Genomic DNA, 20,870 nt, shown 5'->3' with positions numbered 1-20,870 from the left:
TTCTCTAACACCCAGGACCACCACAGAGTGTTCCCATACGGAGTCCAGGGCCGGGAGGAGCGGTGAGGGCGAGAGGAGGGGCAGCTGGCGGGGAGAGCGAGACTGCAGGTCATTTAGTCTGACTGCAGAGACAAGGCTCAAAGACAAGCCAGCTCTTGTCCCTGTGGGCCACAAGGAAATACAGGACCTGGATTTGCTTTGAGCCCTCCTCACTCTAGGCCAACCAACTTGAAGCAGAATTTGTGTCATTTACCCTTTTTCCTTCCAGTGGGCTGGGCCCTGGGCCTGGACAGAAATGACTCGTGTGTGTATGTGTGTATGTATGTGTGTGTGTGAACAACATACAACAGCCATGTTTCCAGAGACGACTACTCCTGCCCCACCTCACCCAACACACTAGACAGTAGCAGCGAGGTGACTGAAAATTCAGAGGATTGCACTTTATTTTAAGACTTGATTTTCTTGCCATGATTTTCTACTGATTCTTCCAGGATAGTATCATCTTCTTCAACAGTGACCAGAACCTTCTTGCCCACTAGATTAAAGATATCCTCAGGAGGATAGCCTTTGGGCTCGCCCACCTTCACTGTGAGCATGTCCAGGGTTAGAACGGTGCCTTCTGGGATTTTCACCTTGGCCACCACAGACTTGCCCAGCTGTGGACAAGATGGAGACGGTCAGACTCATAGCAGTAGCTCCTTTGTACTGCTTCACACCCAAGCTCTTTGCTCAATTTCCACAAGAACCATGACAGACAGAAAGGACGCTTGTTCCTGTACTCAGAACACCACCTGATATACACAAGGCCTCAGACAATATGCGGTGACCACTCAGACCTGGAGGTGACTGTCCAGGAAGTGTGAACCCAGGAGATGTAGCCAAACACAACCAGGCTCAATCCCTGTCAGCTGGGGAAAATGCCTTGTCAAATGGGAAACATCAGTGCCTGTAGCTTGTCAGATGACTGTGCAGATGAGTGACAACTCATGACATTTCTGGAACAGCATGCTCTTAATACAGGATTTCTGGGGCTGGGAAGGTGGCTCAGTGGTAGAGCACTTGCCTTGCGTGCATGAGGCCCTGGGTTCGATTCCTCAGCACCACATAAGCAAAAAAGAAAAAAGCTGGAAGTGGCGCTGTGGCTCAAGTGGTAGAGCACTAGCCTTGAGCTGAAGAGCTGAGGGACAGCGCCCAGACCCAGAGTTCAGGCCCCATGACCGGACCCCCCCAAAATAAATAAATAAATACAGAATCACTTCCGAACTCTCACCGTAAATATGGGGAAAGTGAGGCCCAAAGAAGACAGGTGAGTTGGCCAAGGTGGCAGACAGCAAGGGTGAGACCCGAGGACGCCATTCCTGGTCCACAGCCCTTGAGGGATCTTCAAAGAAAGGCCACTTTGTTTGGTAAAATAGAGCTACAGAGGACACAGTCACTGAGAGCAACTGTGATGCAGATCACAGGACAAGCGGAGGACAACGAAGTGACAAAGTTCACCAGCAGTGTTTCTGCTTCTTAAATAATTTTTATTTGGTACTATCGGCGTTTGAACTCAGGGCCTCACAGTCTCACTCCACGTTCTTGCTCATGGCTGGTGCTCTACCGCTTGAGCCAGGCCTCCAATACTGCTTATTTGCTGGTAAAATGGAGTTGGAGACTCAGACTCTTCTGCCTGGGCTGGCTTTGAGCCTTCGTCCTCTTGAGTAGCTAGGATTACCGACGTGGACTACGAGCGCCCAATTCTTTAAATATTTTGAGTCCTCCATCCCTCCCCGTAGGAGCCCAAGAAATAACTTCTGCTTAGAATTTAGTGTCAGGAGAAAAGGCACATCAACAGATGATTATCAAGTAATACATCCTGTTATATTTCAGTGTTTGCTCAAAAAGCCAAAACACAAGTTCAACGGCTGTGCCTCCTACTCTAGGGTCTCTCCTCTTCCTCTGCAAGGCATCTTGTTCCTATCTACTTCCAACTGCCCAGTAAGTATGCACTTCTACTTTGGAAATGACATAATAATAATAGAAGTGGGGGCTGGGAAGGTGGCTCAGTGGTAGAGCGCTTGCCTTGCATGCCTGAGGCCCTGGGTTCGATTCCTCAGCACCACATAAGCAAAAAGAAAAAAGCCAGAAGTGGCACTGTGGCTCAAGTGGTAGAGCGCTAGGTTTGAGCTGAAGAGCTGAGGGACAGTGCCCAGGCCCAGAGTTCAGGCCCCACAACCGGACCCCCCCACATCCTGCCATGGTAGGATCCAGTGCCTCAGTGGTTAGGAATTCTGCTGACTCTCCTCCTAATACTTCAGGGCTTCCTTATCCAAGGGACCCCATGCTTGGCAAACCCCAGGATTATTCCCCTTACTCCTCCTGTAGGCCAGGAGCCCTGGCACCCCATGCTTCAGAGACTTGGTAAAAACTTGAATGTGACCTGATGTTCCTCCGCTGCTCCCAAGAGCGGGCTGACACTCGGAGGGAGTGATCTGCTCTCCAGCCTCTCCTGGGCCTACCTCAGAGAGGATCTGCAAGGACTCCTCAGGCAGGGGCACTGTGCCCCCCTCCCTCTCCAGTACACTCCCCCAATACAGAGCCCAGCAGAGCCTGGTGGCACCCACCTTCTCATTGCAGGCCATCTCACAGGGCAGCAGTTGCTTGCTTGGAGAGCCGAGTGCCCTCTCCACAAGGCGCACAGAGCGCACTAGCTCAGCCAGCTCTCCAGGCTCCAGTGAGGCTGAATGGTCACTTCCCTTCCAGGTCTTATCCAGAGTTATGTGACGTTCCAGCACCTTGGCTCCCAGAGCCACAGCAGCCACAGATATTGCTATGCCCGTCTCGTGCCCAGAATACCCTATGGGGATATCAGGGAAAAGCTTCTGATACTCCTTTAAAATAGAAAAAGGGATAAAGGTTACCTACTTGGGTGCCTTACCCACACTTTTCAAGTTAGGCAATGCTGGGCATCAGTTCAGCCTCTCACTGGCTTCACAACAAGACACTGGGACTCTCCGAGCCCTCCACTGGAGATGGCGGTGCATGTAAGATGGACACCCAGCACACCCTGAAAGCGCTGAAAGGATGGTCACTGCTGTTGTGAAGAATGCAGCTCGCGCCTGTCACCCCAGCTACTCAGGAGGCCGAGCTCTGAGAATTGTGGTTCAAAGCCAACCTGGGCAGGAAAGCCCATGAGACTCTTATCTCCAGTTAACCACCAAAAAGCCAGAAGTGGAGCTGTGGCTCTGGTGGCTTGCCAGCAAAAATCTAAGGGAGAGTATGAGGTCCTGAGTTCAAGCTCTTGTACCAGCACAAAAAAAAAAAAGAAAAGAAAAGAAAAAAGAATGCATTTGGTGAATGTTTTACTCTGCACAGACTGCCGGAAATAATATCATAACTAAAACTGAAAGCCTAAACCCATTCAAAAAGCACTTGTCACACAATTAGCCTGAGCTGTTAAAACCAAGCATGCTTCTATGCACAGATACCTTCAATTATATACACAGCCTGCCCAATCCCAACACAACCCATTGGAAGAAAAGTTGAATAATTAACGAATCAATTATCTATAATTCACTGGCTGCAACAGTAGACATTCTAAGATGGGTGGGTCTTGTCAGTAAGGGTGAACAAAAGCTTAAGTACAGCAGAAAGACTCAGATAAGGATTAAGAAAAAAATCCCTAGGTCAGGAGACGCGAGTTGCTATGATGCAGGTGGGCTGGGCCCCAGATGGTGGGCTGGCAAAGTACATCTGGCCACATCCATCAGGAGCGGAGGATGGAGGAGAGAGGGTGTCTGTGACATAATAAGTAAGAGAATCAGGGAAAATATCTGGGATCCCAGGTACAAAATTGTTAAGATGTGAGTCTGTGGGGTGTATTCACATTCGGCAGCACAGACTTCAGAATTAAGAATCATACAACCATGCACCAGTGGGCTCAGGCCTATAATCCTCGCTACTCAGGAGACAGAGATCTGAGGATCATGGCTTGAAGCCAGCCCAGGCAGAAAAGTCCACAAGATTCTATTTCAAACTGACAAGCAAAAATGTTGCACTAGGGAAGTGGACATGGATGAAAGTGAACTATACAACTCGAAGGTGGAAACGGGAGGGGGGGACTAGGGGAGAGTGAGGGAACAGAAGACACAAAAGGAAACTCATGGAAATGTGAACTCTCCGTACATCACCTCTAGAATAACAATAAAGTAAATTTTTTTTAAATATTGCACTGGAGGTATAACTCAAATGGTAGAATTCTAACTATAAATGAAAAAGCTGATCAAGGGCTGGGAAGGTGGCTCAGTGGTAGAGTGCTTGCCTTGCACACATGAGGCCCTGGGCTCGATTCCTCAGCAACACATAAGCAGAAAAAGTCGGAAGTGGGGCTGACACTCAAGTGGTAGAGTGCTAGCCCTCAGCTGAAGAGCTGGGGGACAGCGCCCAGGGCCAGAGGTCAGGCCCCACGACCGACTGAAAAAAAAAAAAAAAGAAAGAAAAAGCTGATCTAGAACTCAAGGCCCTAAATTCAAGGCCTAATACTGGCCAAAAAAAGGGTCCCCATGGAAGAATAAATATTGAAAGATAAATAAATTCCTCTCATAGAATACCTAGAGTATAGAGTACCTATAGATGTCCCTTAAAGGTACCTAGAATAGTCAAATTCCTAGAGACGTAAAGTGCTTGGTGTCTGCTGAGGTGGGGAGGGGAGGGAGTTGGTGAAGGGATCTAAGGTTCAGTTTCAGGTAATGCGGTAGTCTGTATGGGTAAGGGATGGTTGTACAATGTGAACGGACTTACTGCCACCTAACTGTGTAACTTAAAATGATTAAAAGGCTAAATCATATGTATATTTTTACAACTTAAAAAAAAAAAGGGCACGAGTGGTTCACACCTGTCATCCTAGCTACTCAGGAGCTTGAGATCTGAGGTTCTCAGTTCAAAGCCAGCCCAGGCAGGAAAGTCTGTGAGACTCTCATCTCTAATTAACCACTAGAAAACTAAAGTGGTGCTGTGGCTCAAAGTGGTAGAGTGCTCGCCTTGAGCTGAAGAGCACAGGGACAGCACCTAGGCTCCGAGTTCAAGTCTCACGACCAACAACAACAATAAAAGGCACTACACCAAGAAGGATATGAGCCATCAACTCACAGAAGACTGACCTTTGAAGGCCAACACACAAGCAAGCAAAAAGTCCATAAAGAACCACTGGAGTCCACTTTCAACTTATAATGGCAGAAACCAGGATGGTATTAAGAGCTAAGTTATAGTCTCCCTCTTTAGAATATACATGCTTTCAGCTGCTTGGTTCTAACTTGATTTTAGTAACAGCAAGACCATCCACAGCTAATTAAACTATAAAAGAGGCTATGGTTGATTAGAATGCTGGTTATAAAGAAGGCTAGAGCTGCTGTGGAGTGCTTACCTACCCAAACTCTCAGTTCCATCTCTGGACATTGAAAACACACAGACAAATAAACAAAGCAAAGAGGCCCTATCTTTCCCACAGCTAATGGTCTAAGAAAAGCCACTATGGCCCCCAGCCTCGCCTCACCGAGATGACTCGCAGATTGGCATCCTCAGGCTGCAGTGGGTATGCGCTGGTGCACTGGAGGAAGCAGAAGTTAGGGTTCAGGGGTTTTACAATCTGATAGACTTGCTTCATGGTGTCCATTGACTGCATCCCACTGGAAATCACCATCGGACGACCTGAGAAACCCAATATTTTCATTTTAGAGGTCACAGTCTCCTTTAAATACATCCTAGCTGTTGATCTCAGCTTCCAACTTAATCATGAACATCTCTAGGTTGTCCCAGCCACACAGTGGGGGACAAGGTGAATGTAGTAGCTTCCAGCCCCTGGGCAATGTGAGTCCCTGCCATCCCAACACTGCTCTTCTCCAAAGTTTCACAGCCTCTCAGGGGACTGAGAGGCTGCACAGTATGCTACAGGTTGAACATTCCTTTGCCAGATCAAAAATCCAAAGTGCACTGGGCACAGATGGCTCACGTCTGTAATCCTAGCTACTCAGGAGGCTGAGATCTAAGGACTGCATTTCTAAGCCAGCCAGGACAGAAAAGTTCATGAGACTCTTTTTTGGGTCCGGTCGTGGGGCCTGAACTCTGGGCCTGGGCGCTATCCCTCAGCTCTTCAGCTCAAGGCTAGCGCTCTACCACTTGAGCCACGGTGCCACTTCCGGCTTTTTTCTTTTTGCTTATGTGGTGCTGAGGAATCGAACCCAGGGCCTCTGGCATGCAATGCAAGCGCTCTACCATTGAGCCACCTTCCCAGGCCCGGGACTCTTATCTCCCAATTAATCACCAGAAAACTGGAAGTGGCGCTGTGGCTCCAAGTACTAGAGCGCTAGCCTTGAGCTAGAGTCAGGGACAGCACCCAGGTCCAGAGTTCAAGCCCCACAACCACCACCACCACCAACAAAAAAATCCAAATTGAAGCTGAGTGCCAGTGACTCTCATTTACTCAGGAGGCTGAGATCTGAGGACCAAGGTTCCAAGTCAGCCTAGACAGGAAAGTCCTTGAGACTATCTCCAATTAACTACCAAAAAGCCAGAAGTGGAACTGTGTCTCAAGTGGTAGAGCACCAAACTTAAGTCAAAAAGCGAAGGGGCAGTTCCCAGCCCCTAAGTTCAAGTCCCAGTACTGGTGTGCTCGCGCACATGCACCCCCCCCCCCCCCCCCACACACACACAGAATGTTCTAAAACCCAGGATATTTCTGATGAAGAGATGTGACATGGATAATCTAGGGAGGGGGCAGAGAGCATCATAACAGAGCTGGGTTAAGAGGTCAGCTGAGATCACTCCTGCTGTAAAACTACCTCACAAACTATCATGCACAGATGGTAGACAGAATACACCTTCAGGGGCTGGGGGTGTGACTCAATGGTACCATGCTCTCCCAACATGCAAAAGAACCCACGTTCCATCCTCAGCACTGCCTCAAAGCCAAAGAGGAGAAGAATATGCTGTCAAAAGAGGTTTCTGAAGTTTACTTCATAAGAGCTACCTCAAAGCAGGGTGCCACTATGGAGGTAGAAATGTGAGTGCTTCAATTTGCTCAGATTTTACAACAAACACGAGACCCTTACTTTGTGTGTGTGTGTGTGTGTGTGTCACTAGAGATTGCAAGCTAAGCAAGTAAGTGCTCTACTACTTGAGCATGCCCCTGGCCTGTTCTTTATTTAGTTTTAGTTAGCTTTAGTCATTTTGGGGATAGGTTTCAGTTATGTCCAAGCTGGCCTAGACCAAGACCATGACCATGTATCTTAGACATAGCTCCTATATAGCTGTGACAACAAATGCTCAGTTATTGTTTGAAATGGAGTCTCATGAACTTTGTGCTTAGGCTGGCCTTGAACCATGAGCCACCCTATTTCTTCCTCCTGAGTAGCTGGAATTATAGGTATGAGCCACCATGTCCAGCTCATCTTTTGTTTTTGAGACAAGGTCTTGCTAAATTTGCCCAGCTGTCCTCGAACTTAGGAGGCAGACTGCTATAATCACAGAGGAGTGCAAGCACGCCTGGCCACGGAGCTTACCTTTCTTGGCTGTCTTCTCTAGATATGGAAAATTGTTTGTGTCTCCAGATCCAACTTTGAAGAATGGAACGTTCAGTTCATGTAGAAACTCAACGGCCATCTGCAAAAATTGACAAGGAAGCTCTTTCTCACCATTGTGGAACCTGAAGGATTGGCTCTGTCATCTCATCACCTTCCAGCTGGCATTGCTAGCCCCTCCCCCCTCTGTCCACCACACATCTAGTGCTGCCCTTGACAGGCTCCCCTAATCTACAGAACACACATATGCACATCTAAAATACAGCAGTGCAACACCTTGGTGCACTCAACACAAACAAAGCTGGATCGGGCTGGGAAGGTGGCTCAGTGGTAGAGCGCTTGCCTTGCATGCCTGAGGCCCTGGGTTCGATTCCTCAGCACCACATAAGCAAAAAGAAAAAAGCCGGAAGTGGCGCTGTGGCTCAAGTGGTAGAGTGCTAGCCTTGAGCTGAAGAGCTGAGGGTCAGTGCCCAGGCCCAGAGTTCAGGCCCCACAACTGGACCCCCCCAAAAAATAAATAAAAAAAAAATAAAGCTGGATGCCGGTGGCTCACACTGATAATCCTAGCTACTCAGGAGGCTGAGATCTAAGGGCTGAAGTTCAAAACCAGACAAGGCAGGAAAGTCCATGAGACTCTATCTCCAATTAATTACCAATAACCTGGAAGTGGAGGGTGTGGCTCAAGTGGTAGAGCACTACCTTTGGAGGAAAAAGCTAAGAGACAACAAACTAGGCTTCGACTTCAAGCCACACACCCACACCCACACCCACACCCACACCCACACCCACACACACACACACACACACACACACACATTGAGAGGAAACCAGAACCAGCTCTGTTAAGGAATGAGCACTTTTAGGAGGGGACTGAGCTAGAATGGAAGGCATCAATGAAGATGAATATGGCAGAGAGTTGTTTATTTGCATAGGTGAAAATAAAACAACGAAACCTGATGAAACTGTTTTAAGTAGCAGTTTGGGGTGTGTGTGTGAGATTTATCGGGATGCATTTTTACCTATATGGAAATGTCACAGCAAACCCTCTACTTATACAACAAAGGCATGGTAATTTAAAAAACAACAACAGATAAAATAACTCATTAGGCTTAGGAAAAAAAATAAATCTGGGGAAGACGTTTGCCTCCGGCCAGATCCTTCCTTCCCTGTGCAAAGGTCCTGACCTAATCTTTTTTGTGTTTTTTATGCCAGTCCTGGGGCTTGAACTAACACGTGCTCTCTGTCTCTCATTCTCCCTCTCTCATTCTCTCTCTCTGTCTCTCTCTCTCTCTCTCTCTCTCTCTCTCTCTCACACACACACACACACACACAAAAACAAAACAAACAAACAAAAAAAAAAAACAAGACAAGTGCTGGTGGCTTATGTCACTGTGTGAACCAGGAAGGAAGGAAAAAAGGAAGAAAGGAAGGAGAGAGGAAAAAAGGAAGGAGAGATAAAAAAAATAAGGAAAAAAAAGAGAAGAGAGACAGAGAGAGAGAGAGAAAGAAAGAAAGAAAGAAAGAAAGAAAGAAAGAAAGAAAGAAAGAAAGAAAGAAAGAGAAAGAGGAAGGAAGATGCTCAATATAAGTTTAGCAGCCAGGCATTGGTGGCTCATGCCTGTAATCCTAGCTACTTAGGGGGCTGAAATCTGAGGATCACGGTTCAAAGCCAAGACTCTCATCTTCAATTAACCACCAGAAAACCAGAAGTAGTGCGGTGGCTCAAAGTAGTAGAGCACTACCCTTGTGCAAAAGAGCGCAGGAACAGCGTCCAGGCCCTGAGTTCAAGCTCCAAATGCGAAAGAAAAAAAAATTTACCTACGGGGATGGGGAACTTTCCTGAAATTCTATTTTCCTGCTGGGAAGGGAGGGGAACTACCACCACCTAGTGGCCACTTAGAAAACTGCCAGTTTGGATTCCTGGCCCTAGAAAGGGTGGCAACTTCAGTTAATGCAGCTAGCATGGAGCCTCCACAGGCTAAAGTCAGAGCTGGTGGCCCCTTTCTCTCAGTGGGCTCCTTGAAAGTGACTCAGGCACAGTTCACACAAGGGGGCTGGGTTTAGTGCACAGAAGAGGGCTCCCCCAACAGGCAGGTCTGGGGAAAGCGCCTCACTATTATGGATCCTTAAAGGGGAGGGGGGGAGAGAGAGAGAGAGAGAGAGAGAGAGAGAGAGAGGGAGAGGGAGAGAGAGAGAGGGAGAGGGAGAGGGAGAGGGAGAGGGAGAGGGAGAGAGAGGGAGAGAGAGGGAGAGAGAGAGAGAGGGAGAGGGAGAGGGAGAGAGAGGGAGAGAGAGGGAGAGAGAGGGAGAGAGAGGGAGAGAGAGGAGAGGAGCTGGAAGGAGGGCAGCTCTGCTAAGGTGGTCACTGCTGTAAGCTAAAGGTGTCCTCTGGGGTACTACTGAGGTCATGCTTGCTAAGTTTACACTTGCTAAGGTCATGCTAAGGTCATACCCTCCACCTGCTTCTTCCACAGACCTGTCCCTTTACTACTGCTGTCAGTGCTCAGGTGCCCTGGAAGTTTTCTTGGCCTTAATAAAATCTGGCCACACCTTTACCTTCCCTTAGCCCTCAGAGAACATCCTAGAACAGCACATGCATTGTGGAAACTAGCTGCCTGCTGGCTATGAGGAAGTCCACATGGGTAAACATTCGGCACTAACTGCTCAGCCAACCCGGAACAAGAGACCAGCCCTGGCCAACGTCTCCAAGGGCTGCGTGACAGGAAATGCCAGCTCAGCTCAGCAACCAGTGTCAATGAATGCTTTTCAAAAGGGTGTTATTAAAGTTTTTCTGTGTATTTAATCTTGATTGGCTTATTTTGCTTTTTTTTTTTTTATTCACAAAAAAAGTTTTTCAGTATCTGCTTTCCCTTTGTGGCTCATGAAGGCTCCAGAGTAGCTAGGATTACAGGTGTAAGCCACCAGCACTTGGCTCAGAAATATTTTTTTAAATAAGGCTTGTCCAGATGACCCACAATAGATGAATGGATCCAAAAAGTGTGGTACCTATACAAAATGGAATTTTACATAGCCATCAGGAAGAATAAGTTTCTGTCATTTGCAGGGAAATGGATGGACCTAGCACAAATCATTTTAAGTGAAATGAGCCATGCTCAGAGCCACAAATGGCACATCCATGGGACATGATAAATTATACAGGACTCTATTTATACAAAGTGAGACCAAAGAGGATATTCTTTTTTTTTTCTGGTCGGTCGTGGGGCATGAACTCTAGGCCTGGGCGCTGTCCCTCATCACAGTCAGATGTGGCTGCTGCGACTCGAGTGGTAGAGCGCTAGCCTTGCGCTGAAGAGCTGAGGGACAGCGCCCAGGCCCAGAGTTCAGGCCCCATGACTGACAAAAAAAAAAACAAACCACCATTTTAAATGAGTGAATTATGTCTCAAAAAAGCTGTTCTAAAAAGAAACTGTCCAGACACTAATGGCCCATGCCTGTAACCTTAGCTACTCAGCAGGCTGAGATCTGAGGATCTGGCTTCCTGGTTCAAAGCCAGCCTGGGCAGGAAAAAGCATGAAGACTCCTATCTCAAATTAGCAACCCTCACCTCCTTCCCCCAAAAAGGAAGAGGAGCTGTGGTTCAGTGGTAGAGTGCTGGCTTTGAGCAAAAAAGCAAAGGGACAGCACCTAGGCCCTGAGTTCAAGCCTCACCAGCACACTAGCATAAAGAGAAAAAGAGAGAGAGAGAGAGAGGAGAGCAGATAGAGAGAAAAGAAAGGAAAGAAAGAAGAGAAATGGAAAGGGAAAGGAAAGAAAAGGAAAAAAAGAAAAGAAACCAACTGGAACTGATTCAGTCAAATGGTAGCATGCTTCCCTACGAGTTGTGAGGGTCTGAGTTCAATCCCTAGCACAGCCAACCCAGGAAGAAAAGACCATTAGACTGTCTCTAATTAACCAGCAAAAAGTTGAAAGTGGAAGTGTGGCTTGAGTGGTAGAATGCTAGCCTTAAGCAAAAAGGTCAAGAGTGAGAAGTCCTCAGTTCAAGCCCAGTTCCAGAATTAAAAAAAAATAAAAACAGAAAAAGAACTTGAAAATAAACCAGACATGATACACACTATACTCCTAGCTACCAGGAAACTGAGGCAGGAGGATCAAAAATTTAAGGGCAGCCGAGTGCCAGTAGCTCACGCCTGTAATCCTAGCTACTCAGGAGGCTGAGATCTATGGATCACGGTTCAAAGCCAGCCCAGGCAGGAAAGTCCATGAGACTCTTATCTCCAATAAACCGCTCAGAAAACTGGAAGTGGTGCAGTGGCTCAAGGGTAGAGTGCTAGCCTTGAGCTGAAGAGTTTTGGGACAGTGTTCAGGCCCAGAGTTCATGCCCTATGAGTGACAAAAAAATAAATAAATAAAAATTAAGGGCAGCCTAGGCAAATTATCAAGATCCTGTCTGTCCCGAAAGTTTTCCAAAAGGCTGAAAACGGTAGTTCAATGGTAAATCAGTTGCCTCTCATGTGCAAGGCCTTGGGTTCAACTCCAGGACTGCAAAAATAAGAAAATAACCGTCATATATAAAAGTAAGGAAGCAAAATAATTAGGTGTGTTATAGTACACCTCCAACAGAAATACTACTTTCCTATTAAAGTCTTTACAATGGATGTAAAAGCTTATAGTATAACATTAACCAGAAAAACTCATGCATAAAACTAAATGTTACAAGCCACACAAATACTGCCACCAAGCCATGAAGCATATGAATTTAGGAGGGAACTGATCAGAAGAGATGATAGATAGGGATCACGGGTCAGATTTCCCACCCTTTCCTGTGTTCTAAACTTTCTGTACTATGAAATGATTTCTCAAAGTAAAACTGTTGCCACTCAGAAAAGAGACAAGCTGAGAGTATGCTGGGAGACAAGTCCCACTACAGAAGGGCCTTGATACCTGGCATGAGCTGGATTCTTCCAGGATGTCAGTCCAGCCAGCACACCCATAACCACCTGGAGCCACTCCCTTCTGGATGAGGTCAAAGCCACCCCATCCAAAGCCATTGGAACTCTCTGCAAGGTGCCCTGGCTTCCAATAGACCCCTGTCCCCTGGGAGAGCTTGACCCACAAGTTAAAGGGATGGTAAAGTGTCCATTGAGGCTGTCTCTACATCTCAAAGCAACTTTATTTTTGTGGAGTTGTTTGTTTTGTGTAGTGCTGGGGCTTGAACACTGTCTCTTAACTTTTCTGCTCAAGGCTGATGTTCTAACCACTTTTTTTTGTTGTTGTTTTTGGTCATGGGGCTTGAATTCTGGGCCTGGGCGCTGTCCCTCAGCTCTTCAGCTCAAGGCTAATGCTCTACCACTTGAGCCACAGTGCCACTTCCAGCCTTTTCTGTTTATGTGGTGCTGAGGAATCGAACCCAGGGCCTCATGCATTCAAGGCAAGCACTCTACCACTGAGCCACCTTCCCAGCCCTGTTCTAACCACTTGAGCCACAGCTCCATTGCCAGCTTTTTGCTGGTTAAGTGAAAATATGGACTTTCCTGCTCAGGCTGGCTTGGAACCTTGATCCTCAGATCACAGCATCCTGAGAAGCTACAATGACAGGCATAAGCCACTGCCCCCAGTGACAACTTTGGTTTTTAAAACCCGGGTACTTTCTCACAAACATCACTAGGCTTGGCACCTGCTGACTTAGCTGAGCACAGAAAAGGTAAGCAAGAGCTACAGCTGGCTCTAAGACAAAAGCTACCAACTTCCCGCTGCCCGCTGGGTCTGTTAACATGGCAAATGAATGACAGAGGACTCACCTCATCCATGCCAGAGGCAGTGAAGAAAATGCCGATCTCCTGGGCATATTGCTGCAGCTCCTTGTACTGGGCATGGCTGAATTCTAGGTGCCGTTTGTGCTCCCCGTATGTCTTCCCCCAGGAGTGTTTTGAAGTGTACGGCCTCTGCAGAGCCTTCCGGTTAAACTTGAATTCCAGCTCACTCTTCTGGAACTTGGCACAATCAGCCCCACACTCCTGCAAAACAGCAGGATGCCTTTCATTGACCAGTTGCATTCTCAGAAAGAGCAGAAACTCTAGGACAACCAGATTACAGCAATGCATCTAAAGATGAGGTGGACGGACAGATTTTAAGAACCTGCAAAGAAAAAGAGATGGAAGAAAAGTCTGGAAGAGAAAAAAACGTCAACTGGAGATGGGAGACCCTCTCCTCCTTTTCTCTCTTTAAAAACAAACAAGAACAAAGGGTAAACAAATGCAACAATGGTACACACTAATCCTATATTGAAAATGAACTATAAAACTTGTGAGTGGGGATGGAAGGGAAAAACTGGAAGAGAATGAGGGAAGGGGTGACACTGTCCAAAAAGAAATGTACTCTTTACCTGACTTATATAACTGTAACCCTTCTGTACAACGCATTTATAATAACAATAAACAAATTAAAAAAACAAGAAACAAAACAACAAAGTTTTGTATCATAATATGTAAAACCTATTTCATGTGACACATACCTGGAATCCCAGTCAGTAATCCCAGCACTGGGAAAGCTGAGGTAAGAATATAGTGCATTTGAGATCAGCCCAGGTTACATAGAAAGACCCTGCCTCAAAAAAATTAAAATTAAAAAGGAAAGAAGGGTAAAGGAAGAAAGAACATGTCCTCCTCTATATTAAAACAAAACATAACAAATAAATAAATAAAAAACAACAACAACAACAACAACAACCTGGACGTAGTGGTACATAGCTGTAGTTCCAGCCTACATACAATTCCCGGTTCAAGAGGATGGCAAGTTCAAGTACAGCCTGGGAAATTTATTGAAAACCTGTCTCCATACAGAATTCACAAAGGGCTGGGTCGTATCTCAGTGGCAGACCCTACACCAGACCCTGAGTTCAGTCCCCAGTACCACCGCCCACCTCCCCACCCCCATACAGACACTGCAGCAAACAAATAAGGCTGAGAGAAGAAAAAGCCACTTGTCAAAAGATTTATTCATGCCAGGTGCCAGTGGCTCACACCTGTAATCCTAGCTACTCAGGAGGCTGAGATCTGAGGATCGCGGTTCAAAACCAGCCCCGGGGACTGGGAAGGTGGCTCAGTGGTAGAGCGCTTGCCTTGCATGCCTGAGGCCCTGAGTTCAATTCCTCAGCACCACATAAACAAAAAGAAAAAAGCCAGAAGTGGCGCTGTGGCTCAAGTGGTAGAGTGCTAGCCTTGAGCTGAAGAGCTGAGGGACAGTGCCCAGGCCCAGAGTTCAGGCCCCACGACCAGACCCCCCCCCCCAAAAAAAAAACCAGCCCTGGCAGGAAAGTCCATGAAACTCTTATCTCCAATAAACCACCAGAAAACTGGAAGTGGCACTGTAGCTCAAGTGGTAGAGCACTGGCCTTGAGCTGAAGAGCTGAGGGACAGCGTTCAGGCCCAGAGTTCAAGCCTCACAACCGACAAAAAAAAAAAAGATTTATTCACTAGTAAATGTGTGAGTCCAGTCTAGGACTCTGTACTACAATAAAGCCTGAATCCCAGCACTCCCTCACCACCTTCCAAGTTTAAGACAGTATAAGAGAAACCACAAACGCTATCCTTCCTCAGCTTCTCTAGCTATTTTGCAACCTAAGCATGAAAACGTGGTCACACCTTGACAAAACAGACTGTTCCTTTAAATTAAAAGCAGGAATTTCCCCCTAGAAAACTTTACAATAACCAAAAAACAAAAACAAAACTTCACAATACAAAGGCTACAATCCAGTGGTCAATAGCAAAGATTTCTTAAAGCCATTATTGACCAGCAGTATACAGTAGGCAAGTCACCTCTCAGTGCCTTGAAAATAAAATCAGCACCTCCTGCCTTTAAGTGTTGCAAGAATTACATGAATGGATGTCGGTGGCTCATGCCTGTAATCCTAGCTCCTCAAGAAGCTGAGATCTGAGGATCGTGATTCAAAGCCAGCCAGGGCAGGAAAGTCCATGAGATTCTTATCTCCAATAAACCACCAGAAAATTGGAAGTGGCACTGTGGTTCAAGTGGTAGAGCACTAGCCTTGAGCTGAAGAACAGCGTCCAGGCCCAGAGTTCAAGCCCCATGATCCACCAAAAAAAAATTACATGAGTGGGTGTATTACATGAGCCCAGTGTCTCAAAATAAGAGTCCAAAAATTGTTGGCAATTTAATTGTTAGAAATGGATAGTTTACAATTCATTGGTTAAGTGTCTATTAAAAAACACACAATTAGTTCTGAAAGAAGGAAAACTAATCATAAATTATCTGAAATCAGGTGAACAGCACTGATGAAAGGAAAGATGACAAGAACTATCTCTAACCAAGCAATCGACCTCATGCAGGAGGCTGGGGCCCGCATTGACAGTCTCTCTCTTCATAACAGAGAAAGGCTTCACAGTAACCACAAGAACAGGATACAGGCTGGAAAAAGCATCCAGGCCCGGGATGCTTGTAATCCTAGCAACTCAGGAGCCTGCGCTCTGAAGATAGCAGTTGGAAGCCAGTCTGGGCAGGAAAGACCATGAGACTCTTATCTCAATTAACCAACCTAAAAACTGGAAATGGAGCATCCAAGGGGTCCCGAAAATGAGTGGAACCTTACCAACTTTACTCACAAATAAGAGCTGACATTTATGGATCAAGCACGGTACCTGAGCGCCCCACGGGGCTGAGCTCTCTCACTAGAAACTCAAAACGGTTCTATGAAGTCAGTACAATGATCTAGCAGCCCGATTCTCGAATGAGTAAACTGAGGCTCATAGAGGTTGTTAAACAACCAGGAGGACTTAAACCCGCGACCTAACTTCGAACCGGTTCCAGTTCCGAACGCGGCAGGGCGGGCGAGCGCCCGGGGCAGAAAGTTCCAGGGGCTTCCAGTCACTGCCGCGCGGGTGGTCAGAGATGAGCCAGGACCGGCGGGAAGGGGCCTGGTCACCTAGATCTGGATGGCCACGCGGGGGTCACATGTGGCCGGGTGTGCGTGCTGGAGCGGGTCCGAGCCGCAGACCCAGCAGGCGGGCGCGCAGGGTGCTGGGCGCGGGCGCACGCGGGACCCCGGGGGAGGCCGGCCCCGGCGGCCACCGGCCCCGGCGGCCACGCCCTCCCGCGGCCCTCCCTGCGGGCTCGTCCCCTCACCTTGGCCGTGCGGATCATGCGCTTGGCCACGTCCAGGTCGCCCTGATGGTTCTGGCCGATCTCGGCAATGATGAAGCATGGGTGCTGCCCTCCCACCCAGCGCCCGGGGCACAGCTCCAGCTCCAGCGGCATCGCCCCGGCTCGCACGCCCGCGCCTCACTCCAGGATCCCTACGTCTGTCGCGGGCACAGCCCAGCAGGTCCGCTGGCCGGCCCGGCCACGTCAGCCCCCGCGGCCGCTAGCGCAGCCAATCCCTGGGCCCCGCCTCGTTCCCACAGCCAATTGGGATCGGTCGTGCGTGAGGGCGGGGCCTTGCGCGAGAAGGGCGGGCGGAGGGAGGGGCGTCCGCGCGAGCGCGGGGCGTGGGGCTGTCTGGCAGGAAGCGCAGGCGCCGGACGGTCTCCCCGTGCTCCTGAAGGTTCCCGAAGGAGACACCTGTCCCCTCCGCAGTGTGGGAGCCTGGGGACAGCGCGCCCTACGATGTAGTGGGAAAAATGAGAGACTCTGGAGTTCCTGATCGTTGTGTTCCTTTTCCTCCGAAGCAAGAAGATAATACCAGCCGGGCGCCGGTGGCTCCCGCCTGTGATCCTAGCTACTCGGTAGGCTGAGATCTGAGAATCGCGCGGTTCGAAGCCAGCCCGGGCAGGAAAAGGTCTGTGAGCCTTTTACCTCCAGCCACAAACAAGTTGAAGTAGAGCTGTAGCTCAGGTGGTAGTGCAGCAGCCTTGAGCAACAAAGCTCAGGGACAGTGCCCAGGCCCTGTGTTCAAGCCCCAGCATCGGCACACACGCAGTGTGTGTGGGGAGGGGGGGGGGGCAATTCATTCCTGTTACTGGCAGGACCCGGGCTAGAGAGGTCCTCATTTTGGAGAAACCACAGTACTCAGACGCCATGGGGTCTTGGGCTTGAGGTTGAAGATGGAAAACTCAAAGAGACCCAGGACCACCCAGACTATGCCCAATTTCTCCCGAAACTGGCTCTGATAAAGCTTCCTCCTATTAGGACTCCTGCCTAGTGTTTTGACATAGTGTGGCCCAGCTACCCAGAACTACATTGAGTCCCCCTTAATGGGTCATGTTCTGCTACCTCCTGGCCTTGGCAAAGTGTGGGTGCCACTTCCCATTCCTCCAGCTCCCAGCACAGCCTTGCCTGGCCCTCTTCTGCACATTCTTCAGCATGGCAATCCCTTCCGTTCATTCTTTGATCTCCCCAGTTTCTCTTGAATGATTTTAGCCTATGTCACCCACACCTTCTCTGCCTCCACTTCCCTAAATGGACTTCAGTGGCACATCCAGAAACTCATTCCTGAGTGGCTGCTTGTGTGCCTGGCACTGCATCAGACACTGCAAATGGCACAGGGAGCAAGGGGCCCACAGGCCTTTTCCTGTGAACAGTAGAATAGAGTAAAAGTTGTTTATATAAATGCATAAGCTACATGAACACATAAATGCATGACCATGCATTATAACAAGGACAATGAAAACAGCACAGTGTTGTGTGAGAAGCTAGTACAGAGGGTGATTGGATGGATGCTCAGAAAGTCCTGCCTTAGAGTTGACATTTAATCTGAGACCTCTACCCCACTCCAATTTCCTTTCAAAAGGTAATATCTTCTGCACTGCACTGGATTCTCCACCATTCCATCGCCCCCCCCTCCCCCCCCCCAAGATACTGAAACAGCAATGTCCTGAAAAAGAACAAGCTCTGGGATAAGTCAGGCCTAGATTCACTTCCCAGCTGAGGAACTAACTCAACTTCCTCTTGAGAGAAATCACTTCAGTGACCACCAGAGGGCAGTAGCGAGAAAAGAGACAAGAGTGTGCAGGCCTGACAGTCCAAACCTGCCCAACATGGGAGACGGTCTCCAAGCTACACGCATGGCCTGTTTCCTGCTGCCTAGGGCCTGCCATCACCTTCCTACTCCCAGACTTTGCACTCAACAGTTAAAGCCTGTTCCTAGTCTGATCCTCCCTGTGGCCCAGTTAGGACAGTGAGTCTATGATTTGTCTCTACCACCTCTTCAGAATCCCTAAAGCTTTAGCAACTTCCTGTCTTCTGTCCGTATGCTGTCCTAGGGAAATGTGGACATTCACAGGGCTTCAGGAATAGCACATTTATGGCTTCTGCCACAGGCCGCCCAAAGCTGCTCAGTTCTCTTCCCTTCTCCTTCCCTCTTTTCTCTCGTTCCATTTTGTTTTTGTTTTGAGATGGGGTCTTAGGCTCATGTGAAACTTGTCCCCTGTGCTGGGACTATAGCCACCACATCTAGCTTCCCATCTCTTTGGAGACCCTCTCTTGGATTTTAACTCTAGTAACATCCTAATAACCAGGAATCCTCTGTGTGTGTGTGTGTGTGTGTGTGTGTGGTGTGTGGTGTGGTGTGTGTGTGTATTGATATGCACTTCCCTCCATCCCTACCCTATCCTTAACTCCTGGTGACCATTACTACATCATTTCAGCATGGTTTTATAGATGCAGCTCTACAGAATGTAACCTATAATGGGCTTTTCCATACAGCATAATTATCTAGGGAATCCATCCAGGTTTTTTCATGTATCAAAGTGTGTTCCACTTCATTACTGAGTAGCATTCCATACTATGGAAACAGTACTGCTTCTCTTTTTTTTTTTCCTTTGCCAGTCCTGGAGCTTGAACTCAGGGCCTTTTCAACCTTTGGTTCTTCCACTTGGGGGCCTCCTTCTCAGCAGCAAGCTTCTGGCCCTGTAGCAGCTGCTGGATCCTCAGCGACTGACTGGTCATGGAGCGGGGAAGCAGAGGACAAGGCCAGTGGGCCTGAATCCATGGGATGGCCACTCAGGTCCTTTAGTGTAATTTTTCTATCTTTTTCTGCCCTTCCTTCCTTCCTTCTTTCCTTCTTTCTTCCCTCCCTCCTTCTCTCTCTCTCTTCCTTGATTTTTCTTTCTTGTGCCTGCCCTGTGGAGTGAACCCAGGGGATAGGTGCTGTCCCTGAGCATTTTTGCCTCTGGTAGTTAATTGGAGATAAGAGTTCCATGAAATTTCCTGCCAGGCTGGCTTTGAACTGTGATCCTCAGATCTCAGCCTGAGTAGCTAGGATTACAGGTGTGAGCCACCAGCACCAGGCAGTAACTTAAAAAAAAAAAAAAATTACAAAGGTGATGTATAAAGGGGATACAGTTGCATATATCAGGTAAAGAGTACATTTCTTTTTGGATAGTCTCACTCCTTTGCTCAATCTCTCCCAGTTCACTTCTGGCTATTTTGCTGGTTACTTGGAGATACAGTTCATGGACTTTCCTGCCCTGGCTGGCTTTGAATCATAATCCTCCGATCTCAGCCTAGCTAGGATTATAGGTGTGAGCTTTTGGCACCTGGCTGAGATCTACCTTGTGCATGTGAGAGTTTCTGGGGATCTGGCTTATTCTGTTTAACATGACTGTCTCTAGTTACATCCATTTTCATGTAAATAACAATTTTATTCTTTGTGACTAAATAATATTCAATAGTGCAGATGTGTACACATACATTTATTTTCTTTATCCATCTGTTCATGTGTACTTAGGTTGCCTCAGAGCTTGGCAATGTGACTAGCACGCTGTAGCATGGGTATGCAGGTGTCTCTATTGTGGGACCACAGCTGACTTAACTGTCACCCTGTTGAAGTACATCTGGCGGTTTCTAGTCAGGAGCTGTTATGACTAAAGCAACTTGAAACACTTGTGCACATACTTTGCATGTGAAGATAAGTTTTCCTTTCCCTGAAATAATGATCAGAGGCAATATCTGCAATAGTTGTGTATTTAGTTTTATAAGAAACTGTTAGGCCGGTGCTGGTGGCTCACGCCTATAATCCTAGCTACTCAGGAGACTGAGATCTGAGGATCATGGTTCAAAGCCAGCCCGGGCAGGAAAAGCACTAGCCTTGAGTTGAAGAGCTGAGGGACAGCGCCCAGGCCCAGAGTTCAAGCCCCACGACTGAAAGAAAAAGAAAAGAAACTGTTGGGGGGCTGGGAAGGTGGCTCAGTGGTAGAGCGCTTGCCTTGTATGCCTGAGGCCCTGGGTTCGATTCCTCAGCACCACATAAGCAGAAAGAAAAAAGCCAGAAGTGGCACTGTGGCTCAAGTGGTAGAGCGCTAGCCTTGAGCTGAAGAGCTGAGGGATAGTGCCCAGGCCCAGAGTTCAGGCTCAGGATCCGACCCCCCCCCAAAAAAAAAAGAAAAGAAAAGAAAAGAAACT

General features: G+C 47.9%; 1 protein-coding gene across 1 annotated transcript; it reads right to left on the bottom strand.

Moving 5' to 3' along the window:
- Positions 1 to 415: 415 nt before the first annotated feature.
- Positions 416 to 16,843, bottom strand: Nans (N-acetylneuraminate synthase). The gene is made up of 6 exons (XM_042695983.1): positions 16,656 to 16,843; positions 13,316 to 13,531; positions 7,539 to 7,638; positions 5,534 to 5,688; positions 2,607 to 2,873; positions 416 to 656 (listed from the first exon to the last, which is right to left on the bottom strand). The coding sequence occupies exons 1-6, from the start codon at positions 16,785 to 16,787 to the stop codon at positions 447 to 449; spliced, it is 1,080 nt and encodes a 359-aa protein (XP_042551917.1). The 5' UTR covers positions 16,788 to 16,843; the 3' UTR covers positions 416 to 446.
- Positions 16,844 to 20,870: the final 4,027 nt, after the last annotated feature.

The sequence above is a fragment of the Dipodomys spectabilis genome, unplaced genomic scaffold (genome assembly GCF_019054845.1).
Source record: "Dipodomys spectabilis isolate Male_0828 unplaced genomic scaffold, ASM1905484v1 ptg000006l, whole genome shotgun sequence".
Taxonomy (NCBI): Eukaryota; Metazoa; Chordata; class Mammalia; order Rodentia; family Heteromyidae; genus Dipodomys; species Dipodomys spectabilis.
Note: the sequence above shows the minus strand (reverse complement) of the source record. Positions and strands in the feature narration are given on the sequence as shown.

What these genes read in the sequence shown, in the direction of transcription:
- Nans (XM_042695983.1), bottom strand. Translation starts at nt 16,787, where the DNA reads ATGCCGCTGGAGCTGGAGCTGTGCCCCGGGCGCTGGGTGGGAGGGCAG. An exon ending in GCATGATCCGCACGGCCAAG is followed by an intron (nt 13,532 to 16,655) that starts GTGAGGGGACGA and finishes GCTGTTTTGCAG; the next exon opens with GAGTGTGGGGCTGATTGTGC. An exon ending in AGATGGCCTGCAATGAGAAG is followed by an intron (nt 657 to 2,606) that starts GTGGGTGCCACC and finishes TCTTGTCCACAG; the next exon opens with CTGGGCAAGTCTGTGGTGGC.